The following is an 18248-nucleotide window of genomic DNA, read 5'->3' on the forward strand; positions in this document are numbered from 1 at the left end:
TTAGGCGCGTATGAGAAAAACGAACGCTCTAAGAAAGCTGAGAGTGTAGTGTAATATGCGTTTCGTACGACGATTTTACCACACTTGCGATGAAAAAAACCGGATACACTTAAATACGTTCTCAGAAAATAAGTGATCCTTTTTTGATAAAATTAAATGTTCATTTATCATAATAATATTGAGAAAATAAAAATCATATCGTAAATTTGTTCATTTAATAATAATAATAATAATAATAATCTTTATTGAAAGGTATAAACCCAGTTATAAGAATATAAAAAGATAAATTAAATAACAAAATAATAATAATAAGTAACAGTATTGCAATATAAAAATATTGCAAACTCACGTCCATCATAATAATAATCATTAATTACATAGTTCGTCATAGTTTATGGGTTTTCTTATACCTAACCTTTACAAAATCACTACAGTTTATTTTCTATTTGCCTCACGGTGCACCGAAAGCCAGTGCTTGAAAATCGAGCAGTCCAGACCCTCTGCCAACGTGCTTAGGATTTCATTATCGGAGGCTCGCAAACGACTCCAAAATGTTGCTATTCGCGATCTTATGATCGCAAAGAAATCCGGTACTCTGGACCTAGCGAACATGTCCGACGCGCTGCAGTACCTTGGCAACTTCATCAAGATACGATAAGCATTATTGTATTGCACCCTGATATTGTTGACAGCGCGTCTGGTGAACTTTACCCAAAGTTGACATGTATAGAAACATAAACAGTATGCTCTAAACAATGTCACCTTAACTTGGTCACTGCATTTCGCAAAGCGACGTGCGAGCATATTACATCTAACAGCCAGAGCACGTCGTTCCCTCTCTACATCTTCATCATCGACAAGGCCTTCAGTCACAATATGTCCAAGGTATCTGAACCGCTCAACTCTCTCGAGCAAATCTCCATCAAGGAAAACCCCCGGAATAGTCCCCGGACCTCTGCCAGATCGGAACACCATCGTAACTGTCTTCTTAACGTTATATTTAAGACCGTGTTCTGCAGCATAACTCTCGCAGATTGCTACTAGTTTACGAAGTCCTCTAATAGAGGGGCTAAGAAGAACCATATCATCCGCGTAGCTGAAGTTGTTCATACAAGTGGACCCTATATGACAACCGATCTTGGTGCTTCTCAGTCTCTCAATCAGGTCGTTCACGTATAGGCTAAAAAGGTCAGGAGAGGTCAATCCTCCTTGACGAACAACGCATTCTAGCTTATATTCACTAGAAGTCGCGTCGCCCCATCTTACATAGCTTGCTTGGTTACCATACCAGTACTTCAACAGATTAATCGTTTTAGAGGGACTTTAGAGTCGTGTAATTTCTCCCAAAGTAAATTATAATTTACGAGATCGAAAGCACGACTTAAGTCGAGAAAGCACGCGTAAACTGATGTGTCTCTGTTCACATAATGGCTCACGGTTGCTTTTAAGCTGAAAATCGCCGAGTCTGTTGAAAGACCGGGACGGAAACCAAACTGTGCATCATTCAGCTTGATGTTATTCTTTAAGCTCGGATGTATTAACCTTTCCAGTATTTTTCCTAACACAGTGCCTAGCGAAATCGGTCTGTAGTTTTTTTAGGCTGGAAAGGTCACCTGTTTTGTTTTTGGGGATTGGAACTACCACGGTTTTCATAAGCTGTTTTGGTAAATAGCCAAAGTTTATACAAGTATTATACAGGGTGGCCAAAACTCTGAATATTGATTCGCCAGCATACATAATGTGTTCAAGACTTAAACCATCGAACCCAGGAGACTTTCCCTTACTCATCTGATGAACCACACTAGCCACATCGCCAGCAGTAAAACTTACAGTGTCTGTTATATCTACAGTTACCTTAGTAGGGTTTAATGCAGTACGAGCCGGAAAGGGATTGACCTTGAAGTGGTGTGAAAATAAGTCTGCTATCTTATATTTGTCATTCACTCCATCTACCGTTTCAGGTACGCTGGATCTATGATTTAAAGACTTTGTAGTACGCCAAAATTTAATGAAATTTTTATCTGTCCTGTGCATTGCTAACGCGTCTAATTTAATTTTTTCCTCATTATTTTATCACCACTTCAGTTTGTTTTTAAATACCTTACGGCTTTCAATCATGTTGTTATAAAGTTCACCAGTACTAGGCTTACCATTACAGCTCCACCATCCATAATAAAATTTAAGGAAATGCCTTCTATTTTTCACCGCAAACAGCTTTGTTGGTTAAAATAAGAATCTGTATTACGCGGCTACATTAAAAATGGTCCATCTTCATAATTATAACTTGCAGTGAAGTGAAAACGTAATCGGGTGATCATAAATAATCACGATCACGAGTACGGTAATTTTAAATTAAACACGCGTGTCTAATATCTTGGATTATGACCCTTATATCTATTCTATTCTATTTCTATTCCTTATTTACATTAATGACCTGCCTTACCTTGTTAAGGACAATCACGGGATAGTATTGTTTGCTGATGATACATCACTTATGTTCAAAATTACGAGACGTGAATTAGCTTTAGACGATGTAAACAACTATCTCGCTAAAGTAGTACAATGGTTTGAAGCTAATAATTTGGTTTTAAATGAAAATAAAACTAAGTGCATAAAATTCACATTACCAAATGTTAAACATGTAAAAACCACTATACTACTTAATAATGAGGAATTGAATCCGGTGGATACAACAGTATTTCTAGGAATAACGTTAGATGCTAAACTTCAATGGGGCCCTCATGTAAATAATTTATCGAACAGGCTTAGTTCTGCTGCCTATGCAGTAAAGAAGATACGCCACCTGACAGACATAGAAACTGCTAGGCTAGTCTATTTTGGTTACTTTCACAGCATTATGTCATATGGAATTTTACTATGGGGTAATGCTGCTGATATTGGTACTATTTTCGTGCTGCAGAAGAAGGCTGTTCGTGCGATCTATAAAATGGGTCCGAGAGAGTCATTGAAAGATAAATTTAAAGATGTTAAAATAATGACACTCTATAGCCAATACATATTTGAAAATTTAATGTATGTTCACAAAAATATATCAAAATTTAAAAGAAAATGTGACTGCAATAATTTGAACTTTAGAAGCAAAAATAAACTTGCAGTGCAGTACACTAGACTACACAAAATAAGCAATTCATTTAAAGGAAATTGTATACAATTTTACAATAAATTACCGGTTAATATCTTGGGGATGTCACTAAAGAAGTTCAACGTTTGTATTAAGCGAAAGCTTATGGAAAAGTCCCATTATAGTAGGTTATTGGGTGTAAACAATTGCTCTAACCAGGTTGCTTCTTAAATATTTTCTAATGACAATCTGAGATGGTGATAACAAAAAGAACACCCGGCTAAGTTTGTTGTGGGCCTCTTCTTAGACCAGGGCGCGATTGGAACCCTCGTAGCTTTAGTTTTAAGTTTACGATTGTAGTTATCGCCATCACTACTCACTGCTATGTACACATTTTTTATATAATAACGCATCAAAAGTGCCGTCTATGTGCCTATTTGAATAAAGAAATATTTGACTTGACTTGACTTGACTTATCCACGAAGTAAGGTTCACGTTCACAACGAGCAAGTGTCAAGAAAATATATACTTATTCTTTTTTTTTTTCTAACTTAGTCTTTTTAAGGAGTGTTGTGATACAACATATTTTTTTTTTATGTGTAAGAGTGTTTTTTCATAATTTTAAAACATGGTTTACATTACATTGTGTGTGAATGTGGTGGGTGGCTTGACGAAGGATCGGTCGCTCATATTTTGTTTTCCTGCTCGAAACTCCTACATAAGCTTTACGACGTCCTTCCTCCTAATATTCCCCGTTCATTAAATGTCCAAAGTTTTCTTACGCTAGTTTTTAGTCGCTATGTAAAATATATTCAATCTAACAAAATGAAGCAATAATTATATACTATTATAATTTATAGTAAAAAAAATCTTTGAATTATAACACTCCAAAGGCCACACTCCATTACGAACGCCTTATTTTGGAATACTAAGATTTATAAAAAGTATATTTATATAATGTTTACTTTTTGACAATCACCTTTGTGGATCTTCCAAGTATACGTCACATTGGTGAAATACGACGTGCCGATTTGGCACACCTAAAAGCCAAAAAAAGCGAAAGAAGAAGAATAAGAACAGGCATCTTCTAGACAAACACCTTTATCACTACACACAGACTATATAACCTTTTTGTCAATATCAAGCCTTTTGTATCCTTCTTCTGCTGTTTCTATTTTCTTGTATATACTTTACCATTACTTGTTGTGGTGAATGTATGTGGCGGTATAGGTACGATAGTAACATTAAATCAATGTACTTAAGTAACCAACCCGCAATTGGCCAGCGCGGTGGACTACGGCCTAACCCCTTCTCATTGTTGAAGGAGAGTAGATGAGGGTTTAAATTAATGCAATAATAATGCATTAATAAAAAAAAAAACATTTAATTTGTTTTCTTTTATTTAAGAATTGCATCGGATACAATTACATTCATAATAATATGCAGTTAATACCATTAAAGACATTTTGTGTTTTATCGACAGATACAATTTGTATATAATATGTTTTATCCTATTGATCTAAAATTTTATCAAGATATAAATATCTACTTAGATACATTATATGTATTTATAGTATACTATATTTATTTGTGTTGATAATGATTAAGTAATATGTTATTGATTTTGGTAAAACATGCTAGTTTCAATACAATGTTCCCTGTAATAATTGCTGAATACCGTAAACATTTCATTCCAAATAATAAATAAGATTATGAATCCAAAACGTCGAGGCGAGGTTTTCTCGGGATAAAAAGTAACCTTTGTCTGATTTCATTGTGTTTTCCAGACCATGCAGCTATCTTTAGCCTAAAGTAGGTTGAGTCGAACATAGCCTAAAGTAGGTTGAGCTGTATGTTTGTTACAAACATACAGCTAAAAATATATGAATATTTCGAGCAATTATAATGAATTATGTTTGTAGAATTTTATGCATCTTTGATTATTGATTAAGATTAATGTTAAACAATATTCAGCAATCTTATATTTATTATAACTTAATATTACTATAAAAGTTCCTATCAAAGCCAAAATAAAATACATTATAATTTATATAGCTGTGTCTAAACTGCTTTAAGCTATATTGTCATATTTCAATAACATTATACAATTATTGTTTATATCGTAAATAGTTTTGATTAAAAAAAATGCTGTGAAATTAATCTTTCCCGTGAGCACTGACCGCCATTACATTAGCGATCAGTGCAGCGTCATAATTAGAAAAGGTTTTATATTATTGACTTTTATATTTATTGTTGAGGTAACACCAAAAGAAGTTGCGCATTTTGTACACCATATTGATTTTGCTATCAAGGTCGTTGTGAAATGATCGCCACATCAATTAATTTAACATAGTTATTTGGATAGTAATATTTTAAGGACATCTAATTTCATTTTCTACATATTATTTTTCTGCTATAGTTTACAAAAGTTATTTTTCTAATAAACATCGAAAACATCAACATGTATAGACATAATTTTTATATTCTAAAAATAAATATAACACTAGCTTAGATGCAACAACGAAAAAAACAATTAAAGGGGAATGTACATGCAAATCATTTGATGTTTAACAGTCACACACATTGCATGCGTAGGTCCAAGGCCCAAAAGCCATATAGTAAGAAGTTGAATAAATTTCCCTTTTATGTTTTTAATATAAATATCGACAACTTGTTCTGTGCAGTCATAGGAGCTGAAGAATTTCTTTGAATCGACTCTAACTTGATATGCCGCCAATTTAGATTTTAAATTTTATTAACGTATACAATATATGCAGAGGGACATGTTTTTCAGTCTGTTTGTATTAAATTTATTCTATAAAATTGATATTTTTTATTTTATATAGTTTTCAATAGAAATCTATATATATATATATATATATTGAAATAGAAAAGTGAGAAAATTTGAAAACCCCCTCAGTCTTTTAACGAACTAAGTTCGATTTATATAATAAAATAAGATTGTGCACAAAATAATGCGTTAAAAAATGCTTAAAGGACGGCTGACAATAAAAAATAGAAGTTAGTGCTAATGATATTCATTCACATTTTTTTTTATATTTTTTTAAATTATGATATATTTGGAGAAGTAAGCGCTTGTTAATGCAGGGCTTGTATGTTCTTCGCCTCTTTCCACTCCAATATATTAAAAAATGGCAAAAATACGATGCCATTTACTTGAGATTGAGAATAATTCTTAGGAAAATAAGCAAATTAGGACTCCCGTGAATACAAACTAAATATTTAATTGGTTTTTATTAAAATAGGTACATATAATAATATTATCCCATGCTTCTACGGAATTTTTTAAACATCTAAAAGTAGTAGTTACATGCAAATTATTAGTTTTTATTTTACGTAAATACAATTAGGATGCGATTAAAGAAAACTACGTTTCGTAATAAATACCCACAACGCTAAAACTATCAATGCAAGTGTTTTTACACAGACATCTAATAATATAATTTTTGCTTTAATACATTTTTTAAACTACTTGAACAGAAATAATATTGATAGACACAACATTACGCTATCGATAGAGTATATATTTCTATTTCTACTTTAATATTTCTAGACACCCTGAACTTATCGTCTATTAAAAACAAGACGTCACATCAATTCGTATTTTTTTAAACTTGCATACTAATTACGAAAGTTGGCTGACAATCTTTAGTGCATTTTACTCTGTTGGAACATAGTTGTTAAAAACGAAAATAAATTTTAGGTGGTCAGTGTTTTGAAGCTCCTTAGTGAACCCGAAGATCCCTGGCATGGACTGGCGTCGTGTCTTCGGGGCTGGGGCTGTCATCCAAATGTGGTCTGATGTGAACCACGGAGCGGCGCTGGTCATGATGATGGTAGTCATCCCTCATCACCAATCCTCCAATACCGTAGCCAGGGCCCATCACACCGGAACCGCTTAAACGCATTTTCTCGGGATCTTCGTCAAGCTTCATCGAAGAGAAAACCGTGCTGAGATTCAATTGAGGGATGTCATAGAACACTGTCAGTGTAAGCATCAAAAAGGTTAGTCCGATAATCAGGTAAACTGAAAAAAATAAATATAAAAATATGTTAAGTACCCGGGGAAAAAATTAATAAAGATAAAACTTTTATGAAAATATTTTTATTACTTGGTTTTTGTAAATATTTATTTTTAAGAAAATAAGAAATGGGGGGAATTAGCTCAATCTAATTCTGAATTAGACTCTATTAGTAGATATACTTTTATAGACATGACATGAAGTCAGTCATAAATATCTTTACTGTAGTAGCCCCTAAAGTAGACCCGTACATGACACTTTTGGTGCGTACAATGTACATTATTTAGAAAATGTATGCACGTTGTGAGATTCATCCAAACCCCCGACTAAAATCCTGCGAGAATAGCTTAGGGGCCTCGTCGGTGCGTGCATCCGTGTGAGTGTGTTGTTTCGTACGTTTGTTCGTAGTTTCCATACTGCTTTGATATATTTACTGCATTACTTTAGTGTTAAAACGAGACAGATCGTAGGTTAAGTTTTAAGTCTACGAATATAGTTACCGCCATCGTCTCACGCCATGTACACATTTTCTATCTAACCTCCATTGTACGCATCAAGTGTCATGTACACCAGCGGTGAAGATCGGTATAAATTTATTCCTACGGTTAAATGTCAAAGTATTTCTCATACCATTCTCATTATACATTCACCAATTATATTGTACAGTGTGCCTTGTGTGAGACTTCCTGCCTACTTTTAATTATTTGATCGCGTGAAAGTTGCGGCCCTTTTCCTGTAATGCGGATTTCTATGCCGCTTGTATCATATCATTACATACACCTTCTTATATCACACCACGTGTCCGCATCCATGCGGACCTGCAAGCAGCCAAAAAACCGCATGACAGGAAAAGCGCCCTGAACTAAGATTTAAATGTTATGAAAAGAGCGCCATCTAGTTTAAATAATGGAAAACGATTTTTTTTAAATTCATACTGTTATTTTTATAGTGGTAACTTTTTCTCTTTTTAGTCCACACCCATAAAATGGCTTAATGCTAAAGCATTTTCTACCAGCCAACATTCGGACGTGCGAAAAAAACGTTGTAAGACATTAAACTTACAGGTCGCGGCAACTTTGTAGACGGGGCGGTAGGGCTGGCCGGGGGAGTCCCCGGGGATGTAGTCTCCGAGGCCGATGGTGGTGAGCGATATGAAGCAGTAGTAGAACGAGTCCAGGTAGTCCCACTCGGGCTCCAGGGCGTCGAAAGCCGCCGCAGGGAGAAGCAGGAAGAATACCACCAGAAACGTCACTGCAACGTTACAAAACCATATCGTCACCAAACTTATACCGACACACTACAGGACACGGGTATCCTTGAGAAGATAAGAAGGGTATAAGCCTGAGTGCACCACGCTGGCCAAGTGCGGGTTGCCTACACACAGTGGCGTGCATAGAGGGTATGCACAGGGTATGCAGTCTGCAGATGATATAAAATGAAGGAAATCTCCAGTACGAGTTTTAAAAAACTTAAGGATAGGCGTTGTAAGAGTTATAAAAAGCCTACCCTTAGGTATTTATAACCAGGCATGCTCTATGCACGCAATTGCCTTTACACACGCCTTTGAGAACATTATGGAGAACTCTCAGGCATGCAGGTTACCCCACATTGTTTACCTTCACCGTTAAGGCAAATTATATTTAATTGTTTTAATTAGAAACGCACGTAATTAACTCTGAAAATTTGGGAATGCGTGAAGATCGAATTCAGGCATTTGAAAGGGGCAGTAGCGTTTACAACAGGGTTATCACTTTTATCCTGTAAGATGAGTGCTGTGGTATTTTAAGTGGGAAGTCCCGGGTTCGTTCCCTCGGATAATTTATGAATAGCCTGTAGCCTGTAGAATAGAATAATTTATGACGCTGCCACTTAGTCGTCTTCTACGACACCCAGAAGAGGGTTGGTGATAGCTGTATTCTGATCTGCTGTCACCATCCCGGTACGGTTTAATTTATAATTTCGGATTTTTTTCTGGTCTGGTGGCCTCGACCGGGGTTAGCTAACACCGGTTCCGGTAAGATGGAACTTAGACTGTAATCACTTCACCATTGCGATGTTATTTTCTATTTTAATTCCAACGATTTATTTTTGTTTTCGGACTATGATATTGCAGTCAACAACTTGAAGAAAAGAAAGAAAGAAGAAAAAGACATCTTTTTTTTTATTCCTCTACAAGGATGCCCTTGACTGCTATCTCACCCGGTGGTAAGTGATGATGCAGTCTAAGATGGTAGCGGACTAACCTGTTAGTGAGACTTCCTGCCCTAAGAGTCAGACCCCTAATCGGTAACACGACAGCGCAACGGAACACTATATCGCTTAGCGGCACGTCTTTGTCGGTAATGACCGGAGATAATTCCAAAATTATAAATTCCAATTGCGGAATCGGACCTGGGACCTGTTACTTAAATTCACAGCGCTCAACGTTGCGCCAGGGTCAAGAGTTGTTATTCTTTCTGCAGCATAAAACACGAGTAACTGAATTGTAATGAAATAAAAAAAAAGATATTGCATGCCGCGAGGATATGGAGACTCACCTATGATCATCAGATGCACCAAGCGTATGGTGAAGGGGCGGTACAGATGGCCCAACGCGGCGTTCAGCGATCGCAGCAGAGCTGTTGCTGGTAGCAGCAGACGCTCCACCAGCGCTGACAGCAGCACCAGTGTCAGCGGGATTCCCAGCAGCGCGTACACCATGCAGAACAGCTTGCCGGGCTTGGACAGCGGCGTCACGTGGCCGTAGCCTGCGGGGCAACCATCATAATCAATGCTGCAGAACCCATGTTCATCATCATAATTTCAACCTCCTGAAAGCACTCGGCGACTTAAACTTAAACTTAAAAAGTAGGATACAAAGGCGGCCTTATCGCTTACGTCTTCCAGGCAACGTAAGGATTAGGAGAACCACGGGATTGGTAGGGTGTATTACATCTATATATATAAAAGAGAAAGTTTGCGAGTATGTTCCGTATAGGCTCCGAAACGGCTAGACCGATTTCAATGAAACTTTCAGAGAATCTCTGGATTGACCTGGCGAGTAATCCTGTAAAGTTTGGTGACGATCGGAGCACTCCTATTTTTGAACTGTCAAACTGTCAAATACAGCTTTTATTTACTATGATGATATTCTATTGTTGGGTGTACATGGGTGTAGATAATGATCTTCACCCGCTCGAGAAGAGAATAGAAGAGAACGAATACGGAGAGAAATAAATGATTTAATATATTATGAGACTTAAATTAAAAATTTAATGATGTAAGTTAATTGTTTAAATAAAACAAACGCCGAAGCAGTTACGTCGCAGTTGCAATATCCTCAGAAAAAAAAATCTAAAATTTCATTATTTATTAAATTCAATACAGAACTAAAAAGATAGATTTTAATTTGAACATTTTATTTTGGTTTTGGATTATCTTAATTGACAGTGTTCACAAACGCTGTCGGATATTTTTTTTATTATATCTGATTAGATATAATATCATGGAAATAGCTAAAGTATTCCTTTGTCACATAAATGCGACCCTAACTCAAAACCGGAGAAATCCTTTGGGGGCCTTTTCCATCGTCAATCTTAATTACTATTATAACGCAGACCGGCCGCTACGTATTTTTATTGTGCCACAAATTTAAAAGGTGAAACGGCGACTGTACAAAGCTTGAGTCGTCAATGTTCAAATTGCAAAAGGCAGATTTTCCACTGTTTCTTGTCCAGAGCACTTCGTCTCCGTCATGTATCAATTCTCCGGTGACCCAGGTTGAAGAGGAGAACGTGAGAAGTTAGATCAATATAAAGGTCAATTAGGTCGCTCACTTTCATCGCGAGAGGCTGAGGCTTGGAAGGTTTCTTGAACAACTTCTTCTGTCATTTTTTGATAAAGTCAATGAAGATCAGAAATGAAGTAAGAAAGAAAAAAAGAAAGAAAGGAAGAAAGAATGAAGTCTCCTTTTACTAGTGCAATAAGTTATTCATGAATAAAAACACCGATGGTAATGACTATAGTTGAAGATAAACGCTAATGTCAGAAACTTCAATTACGTTCTGCGCTTACATTACAAGTGGTTGCTTTCTTTTCTCATTTCATGCTACAATGCTTACCAATAGCATTGTTAGTTCTTCATAGACAGGAGTTTCCGACGTTTCCGAACTCAGCGATGGTATTGAAAAAACGTCACCGTGACGTTTTTTTTTTTTTTTTAAATATATAGACAAGTGCTTGACTGCAATCACACCTGATGGTAAAAGATGATGCAGCCTAAGATGAAGCGCGCTTGCCTAGAAGATGCCTATTCACTCTTGATTTGAAGGTACCCAGATTATAGGTATCAGGGAAGACGGAAGATGAGAGGGCATTCCAGGCCTTTGCGGTGCGGATCAGAAAGGAAGAAGCAAAACGCTTCGTACGTGTTGATGGTATTTCAACCACGTAACGGTGCAGATTCTTTCGGTGCCTCGCAGTTCGATGGTAGAAAGGAGATGGTTTGACCGAATCGAATAGCTCCTGAGCACACTCTCCGAAATATATCTTGTAGAAAACAGCCAGACAAGCAACCCGAAACAAGTTTGTATTTTCAATGACTACTAATAGATGTAACAAAGTTCTTCAAATGGTATAAGCTATGTTAGTGACTGAAGCTGACTTTCTAAAGTGCCCTAAGCCTACCAACTGAAAACTTCATCTACCAACATAAATATGTAAATAATATATTACGACATTACACAAAGCAAGCATAGCTTGTGCTATAGGTATTAAGATAACCGATAAATATTTTTAAGATAATCGATAAATAATAAACATATACCTACACTTATAATTAGCCCAGACGCTGAAAAACATTCAGATTCAAAACCTCACAGCCGTGGGCTCAGAAAACAGGGTCACTTCCGCTGGGCCAATCGGCCATCTGGATGCCGGTGTATCAATTATTGTAATAACAAACTCACCGATGGTAGTGACTACAGTCGAAGAGAAGAACAGCGACTGTCCGAAGCTCCAGTTGGGTCCACCGCTGACATTGCGAGATGCAGATACGCCGCGGTTGTTGGCCCGAACCACTTCGTCCAGTAACGTCTCCAAATCATCATCTGTAAATAAAAAGTAAACTCATAAATCTTATCTTTCTCTCTCTCTCTCTCTCTCTCTTGGGGGAGCACCATCCTGAAGATTATTGCTGGCAGTTTGACAGCAGATATGTGAGTCACTGCTGTGCTATTTGCAATGGATTGGAGCGGTAATGATTTACATATTCAAATATTCGTCATATCAACCTATTACCGGCCCACTACAGGGCACAGGTGTCCTCTCACAATGAGAAAGGGTAAAGGCCGTAGTCCACCACGCTGTCCCAGTGCGGATTGGTGGACTTCACCCACCTTTGAGAACATTATGTAGAACTCACAGGCATGCAGGTTTCCTCACGATGTTTTCCATCACCGCTGAAGTAAATGATATTTTAATTACTTAAATCGCACATAACTTTAGAAAAATTGGACGTGCGTGCCAGGATTCGAACTCGGCGCTTCGAAAGTGAAGTCGAGCTGCAACCCACTGGGTTATCACCGCTTCATTAAATTTTTTTAGTAACAAAATATATTTTATTATTATTAATAATCTTTATTTCAGGCAACGTTAAACTAAAAAAAAGTAAAAGTGTATATAAATACACTATATATTAGTATACACCGTATAATAATTATTATCATTATAAATACAGTTTAAGGATAATTTGCGGGGTCCCGATTTTCTAAGGAAATTAATTTTAAATGCATTTTATGACGCAAACCACAACCTAAGCGCCAGGCCAGACGGGACAAAATTATAAGTTTTTTTAGTTTAACGTTAACTCCCAAATTACACCTAATTGGGATTGAATCCACGACGACCCAATTATAAGACCAATAGGGCCTACCACTGAACAAAAAAGCTCAGTGCTTTTAATTTAACGTCCCACAGCTGGGCAAAGGCGGGTTTAAGAGCCTAGACTCACCACGCTACTCCAATGCGTGGATGGGCTCTCTCATGGGAAGTAAGGGATAATACTCGGGACCGACGGCTTAACGTGCTCTCCAAGGCACGCCAATCTCCTAACTCCGGGCTAGTACACAATATCTTAAAAAAATGTTGGTCTGGGATTCGAACCCAGGACATCCGTAGTTGAACATGCTAACCACTAAAAAAATGAGGCAGACCTAATCGTGGACCTAATGGAAAAAAAACAGTAAATATTATGTTTTATATCAAATAAAGCGATAACTAAAGACTCTGATCGGTTGAAGTACAGCCAAAGTTCACAAAATTTAAAGAGCATCTTTGTAAACTATATCAAGAGTTTCTTTGTAATAATCGAGCCTTGTCAAAGTGTTAATTAATTCGAGAAGAACAGAAATCCGATCGAGCGTTCGGATAATCTTCTTAGACAAGGCACTAGGGAATAATTAACGCTCGAACTTTTAACAACTTTGACGATCTATCAGACTACAATTTTATTGGTGAAAATTGATCTTTTCATTACATCGCACCTCGTTTCAAGTTTGAAAACTTTGTCAGTGGAACAGAGACGAGGTACCAAGGCAGCCGGCGCGACGTCAAGGCTATGTCGGCGGCTTTGATGTACAGAATCCCTTAGGTATTGGGTTTTTTCCTCAGGTTTTCTATTACCTACTTTTTGGTGTACCGACATTTTTTTATTTATTTCACCAAACTTGTTTGCGATATAATAAATCGGAATGGAACGAGTAAATACTCGTGATATCAAGGTTTGTTATATTGAGGTAAGGTTGATCTCAAATTTGTTATAAAGAGGTAATACCTAGTAGATTATGCATCAAGTATGGCTACATTATATTTTACAGCCGGGGCGGTTTTCAGCACGAGCTGTAAGCGAGTCCGATAAGGAAGACGAGAGTGTAATAAGTAATGTACCATACGAGTTCATGCAATTTTCATCATATTTGCGAGGAAAAAAACATACTAAACTTTTAAATACATTCTTAGATAATAACTGAGCCTTTTTTGCTGCTTATCCACTATGTTAGAGTTTCAACGGATTAACGGATTATGGCCCGTCGTTTTTTATATTGCGCGCCAAGGTAAACCGACATACATCCAGCATCGTTCGCAGCATGCAGCCTATATTAAAAAATAATAACTTGCAGAAAACAAGCTTTACAAACTTAATCAAGACATCATAAATAGAACACATAAAGTGCGGTAATGTTAAATAAAACACGCGTGTATAAATATCTCGGATATTGGTCGACGTAAAGGTCTTACAAGAAACTGTGTTGAACAAAATAGATTTTTTTCACAACAAGATTGTTAATAATTAGAGGTATTAACACTTCTTTTCATAAAGTTTTAAATTCCCTATAAAAATATATAAAGATTGTTTACATAATGATAACGTAAGTAGTTTGCGGCAAAAGCAAAACTTAGGACTACAGATGTACCTAACCACAGCCGGGGAAATTGACAAGCGTTTAGATGAGAGTTCGCCAGATGACAGGCAGTTTGATGAGAGTAGAAACCGCCAAGCCGCAAGCTGTTGTTGGCTGCGAGCGGTCGCTGATTGAATATCGATTAGATATGAAATATGGAGTTTACATTGCTTATACGGTATACCGTGTTTCCGACCATCAGCTTAATACCCGGCGAAGATATTATATTATGAGCTTAAATTCTCCACGCTGGCTCCAGTTTTAAAACGATTGTTATCAGTTATCAATCGTGATAATTGTTAGATCGTCTATAACACACAAAACTCATGGTCTAAATTAGGATTAAAAGATTTTATTTTGTCTATGCACATAACTAGAAAAACTTCTGCTCAATTGACACTAGTCTACAATGCTCTCAAAGTAGCTGGAGATAGAGTGAAATGACGTTGGAGGATGCGCGTGAAAGTCCCTTCCAACCCGTTAAACATAAAATATAATATCTTCTTCTTTTACTTGTATTCGCTGAGTCATGCTGTCCCGATCTTACCCAAGAACTGCTGCTAGGTTTGTTTTTGGACTGCGTAAATTTGACCACATTTCGGAGTGCCGGGTTAGACTTAAATGGCTGCTGATCATATTACGTCGTGAACTTCATCTTCTCTCATTGAAGTAGTACTACTACCCTACCCTTTATTCTTGGCTTAGCTGCAAAAAAATATAGCCAATGTAAAAATAATAAATAAATATACTACGACAATACACACATCGCCATCTAGCCCCAAAGTAAGCGTAGCTTGTGTTATGAGTATTAAGATAACTGATGAATATTTTTATGAATAATATACAAATAAACACCCAGACACTGAAAAACATTTCTAATCATCACACAAACATTTGCCAGTTGGGGGAATCGAACCCATCGCCTTGGACACAGAAAGCAGGGTCGCTGCCCAATGCGCCAATCGGCCATCATCAATAAATAGATAGTAGCGGAAATCTTAATATTTACACTTAATGCTGCAAATACTAGTCAACAACCGGTGGCTGGTCAACTATAGGAACAACTCACAACCACAACTAATAGATTTTAGTGTATCCACATAACAAATTTATCATAGAATTTTAACTTTTTTTTAAAGTTTGGGTTTTTTTAAACTTACCTTTGGTGTAAACGTGTACTAAAGTACTTGAGCGGAGTTACGGTGCGATGGGCACCGCATTACCCGCCCCTAATTTGTTAGGGATCGAGAAAAGTTCGCGAATAAATTAACTCATTAAAACTAACCTAACTTCGGGTTGCTTTTAATTGCTTTAGGTTTCCGAGACTGTTTAGTACAGTTAAGATATGGTTGGAAAATGACGATCTCCTGGTACAGTCGTTTATTTGTGGAGGTCCCGAGTTAAAGTCCCGACAGGAGAAATTTAGCCTCGGGTCGCACACACACACGGTAAGCCATTAAGATATTTTTGTCGTTAGGCTACCTGCATGTCTGAGAGATCTCCATAACGTTCTAAGAGGTGTGGGAAGTCTATCAATCCGCTCTTTGCCAGCGTGGTGGACTATGGTCAAACCCCTTCTTATTCTGAAAGGAGACACGCGGTGGCGTGCATAGAGGGTATGCACAGGGTATGCAGATAATATAAAATGAAGAAAATCTCTAATAGGAGTTATAAATACTGAAGGGTAGGATTATTATAACTCTTACAATGCCTATCCTTAAGTTTTTTATAAATCGTACTGGAGGTTTTCATCATTTTATATCATCTGCATACCCTGTGTATACCCTCTATGCACGCCACTGGTCAGACACGTCTCTGTGATGGGTTGATAAAGATAAGCTCTTTAAAATGTTAATGTTCGTAAAGCTGAATCTTTAATGGTGATTACACTTTAATTGCCGATGTAGTGAATAGGTGACCTTACGTCCAATCGCACTATGTCAAAAGAGATCTGATCTAATTTCTATCATTTGATGAGAGATGTCAAAGTCAAAGTCAAAGTCAAATATTTCTTTATTCAAATAGGCACATAGATGGCACTTTTGATGCGTTATTATATACAAAATGTGTACATAGCAGTGAGTAGTGATGGCGATAACTACAATCGTAAACTTAAAACTAAAGCTACGAGGGTTCCAATCGCGCCCTGGTCTAAGAAGCCCACAACAAACTTAGCCGGGTGTTCTTTTTGTTATCACCATCTCACATTGTCATTAGAAAATATTTAAGAAGCAACCTGAAAATATTTAAGAGCAATTGCTTACACCCAAGCTTTTTTATCGTTTACGTAATCCTTTATACTATAATAGGACTTTTCTATAAGCTTTCGCTTAATACAAACTTTGAACTTCTTTAGTGACATCCCCAAGATATCAACCGGTAATTTATTGTAAAATTGTATACAATTGCCTTTAAATGAATTGCTTATTTTGTGTAGTCTAGTGTACTGCACTGCAAGTTTATTTTTGCTTCTAACGTTCAAGATTTCGTTCAAGATGACCAGTGGCGTGAATAGAGGGTATGCACAGGGTATGTAGATGATATATAATAAAGAAAATCTCAATTATGAGTTGTAAAAATTTTAGGATAGGCATTGCAAGTAATATAAAAAGCCTACCCTCAGGTATTTATCCTTTTTTTTCTCGTTTTGGAATTGTTTTTCATTTGATATCATCTGCATACCCTGTGCATACCCCTAGAGATGACGATAGTAATCGAGCTGAATATATACCTAAATATTTGAAAACTTCATCATTGTATCAACCTATGGATGTTTAAAGTATGGATATACGTACAGACATATGGTGGAAGAGGTAATAACCGCAGAAATTCGAAATCCCATAAGACGAGAGCGTAAGAATTTCGAATGTAACCTGTAGGCTGTACCCTATACAACCTTTCCTTTTTAGTGCTGGTTTTCACCTTCGAACTATTAGCGCTCACGTTTAATGAAGGTTTCGTATAACTAATGGTTAGCAGCTGTTTATGTACAGAACATGTTACAAACGATGTCGTCTCCAGTGAACAAAAGTGAGGTTTTGTTTTACCTCGCCGCTCATTACCAGAAATAGGAATGTAGGTACTTTAAGTCGTGGCTCGTTTTAACTCTACACTGGTGCCAATTATTATGTTGTAAGTATATGTATATACTAGCGGAACCCAGCGCCATCTGACGGGCTAATTAATGAAATAAAACCATCCAGGGTGCCACCCAAACGTATACTAAATAGTTCATTCAAATCAGCCCAGCCGTCTAGCAGGGGTTCAGTTACATACACACGCACACAAGAAATGTATTTATAAAGATATATATATCTCTAAACTCAACTTAATTCATGAACATTATTTAAAATTATCAACTCATTACCAGCTCAAACTAATTCAAAACATTCAAAGGGTTCAAATATAGCAACCCTATTGAAGATAAAAGACCGATACACGAGTAGTACCTACGCTACGCGACGTACGCTACGCTTCAGTTTCACAGCTAAGTCTCAGAGACAGTAAATAATGTACCTCTAAAGCGTGTAATGTAAAAATTCGGTTTTCATTTACACGTTACGTATGGTTTTATGTACTATAAAATCAAACTATGCATGCTGAATTTGTTCTTCTTTTGCTCAGCAACGGACCAACGGACCAACGGATCGATGTGTTTTTTACCATAGATATTAGTGATCGATA

The 18248-nt window shown here is 36.8% G+C and overlaps 2 protein-coding genes across 2 annotated transcripts in view; both read right to left on the reverse strand.

Annotated features, from left to right (window-relative positions):
* Positions 1-435: 435 nt before the first annotated feature.
* Positions 436-975, reverse strand: LOC120630153. Its single transcript, XM_039899303.1, has one exon. The coding sequence runs from the start codon at positions 973-975 to the stop codon at positions 436-438; it is 540 nt and encodes a 179-aa protein (XP_039755237.1).
* A 3489-nt stretch (positions 976-4464) lies between these two features.
* The window catches only part of LOC120629753 (potassium channel subfamily K member 1-like), a 35441-nt gene continuing 21657 nt past the window's right edge, over positions 4465-18248 (reverse strand). Inside the window, exons 2-5 of the mRNA XM_039898775.1 lie at positions 12072-12212; positions 9663-9872; positions 8188-8376; positions 4465-7130 (exon numbers count right to left, since the gene is read on the reverse strand). Coding sequence (XP_039754709.1) covers positions 6829-7130; positions 8188-8376; positions 9663-9872; positions 12072-12212 — 842 coding nt within the window. The 3' untranslated portion in view covers positions 4465-6828. The remainder of the gene's footprint in view (positions 7131-8187; positions 8377-9662; positions 9873-12071; positions 12213-18248) is intronic.

Source organism: Pararge aegeria, chromosome 15 (assembly GCF_905163445.1).
Source record: "Pararge aegeria chromosome 15, ilParAegt1.1, whole genome shotgun sequence".
NCBI classification, from domain to species: Eukaryota; Metazoa; Arthropoda; class Insecta; order Lepidoptera; family Nymphalidae; genus Pararge; species Pararge aegeria.

Coding starts and splice junctions, on each gene's coding strand:
- LOC120630153 (XM_039899303.1), bottom strand. CDS start 975: ATGGTGTTCCGATCTGGCAGAGGTCCGGGGACTATTCCGGGGGTTTTC.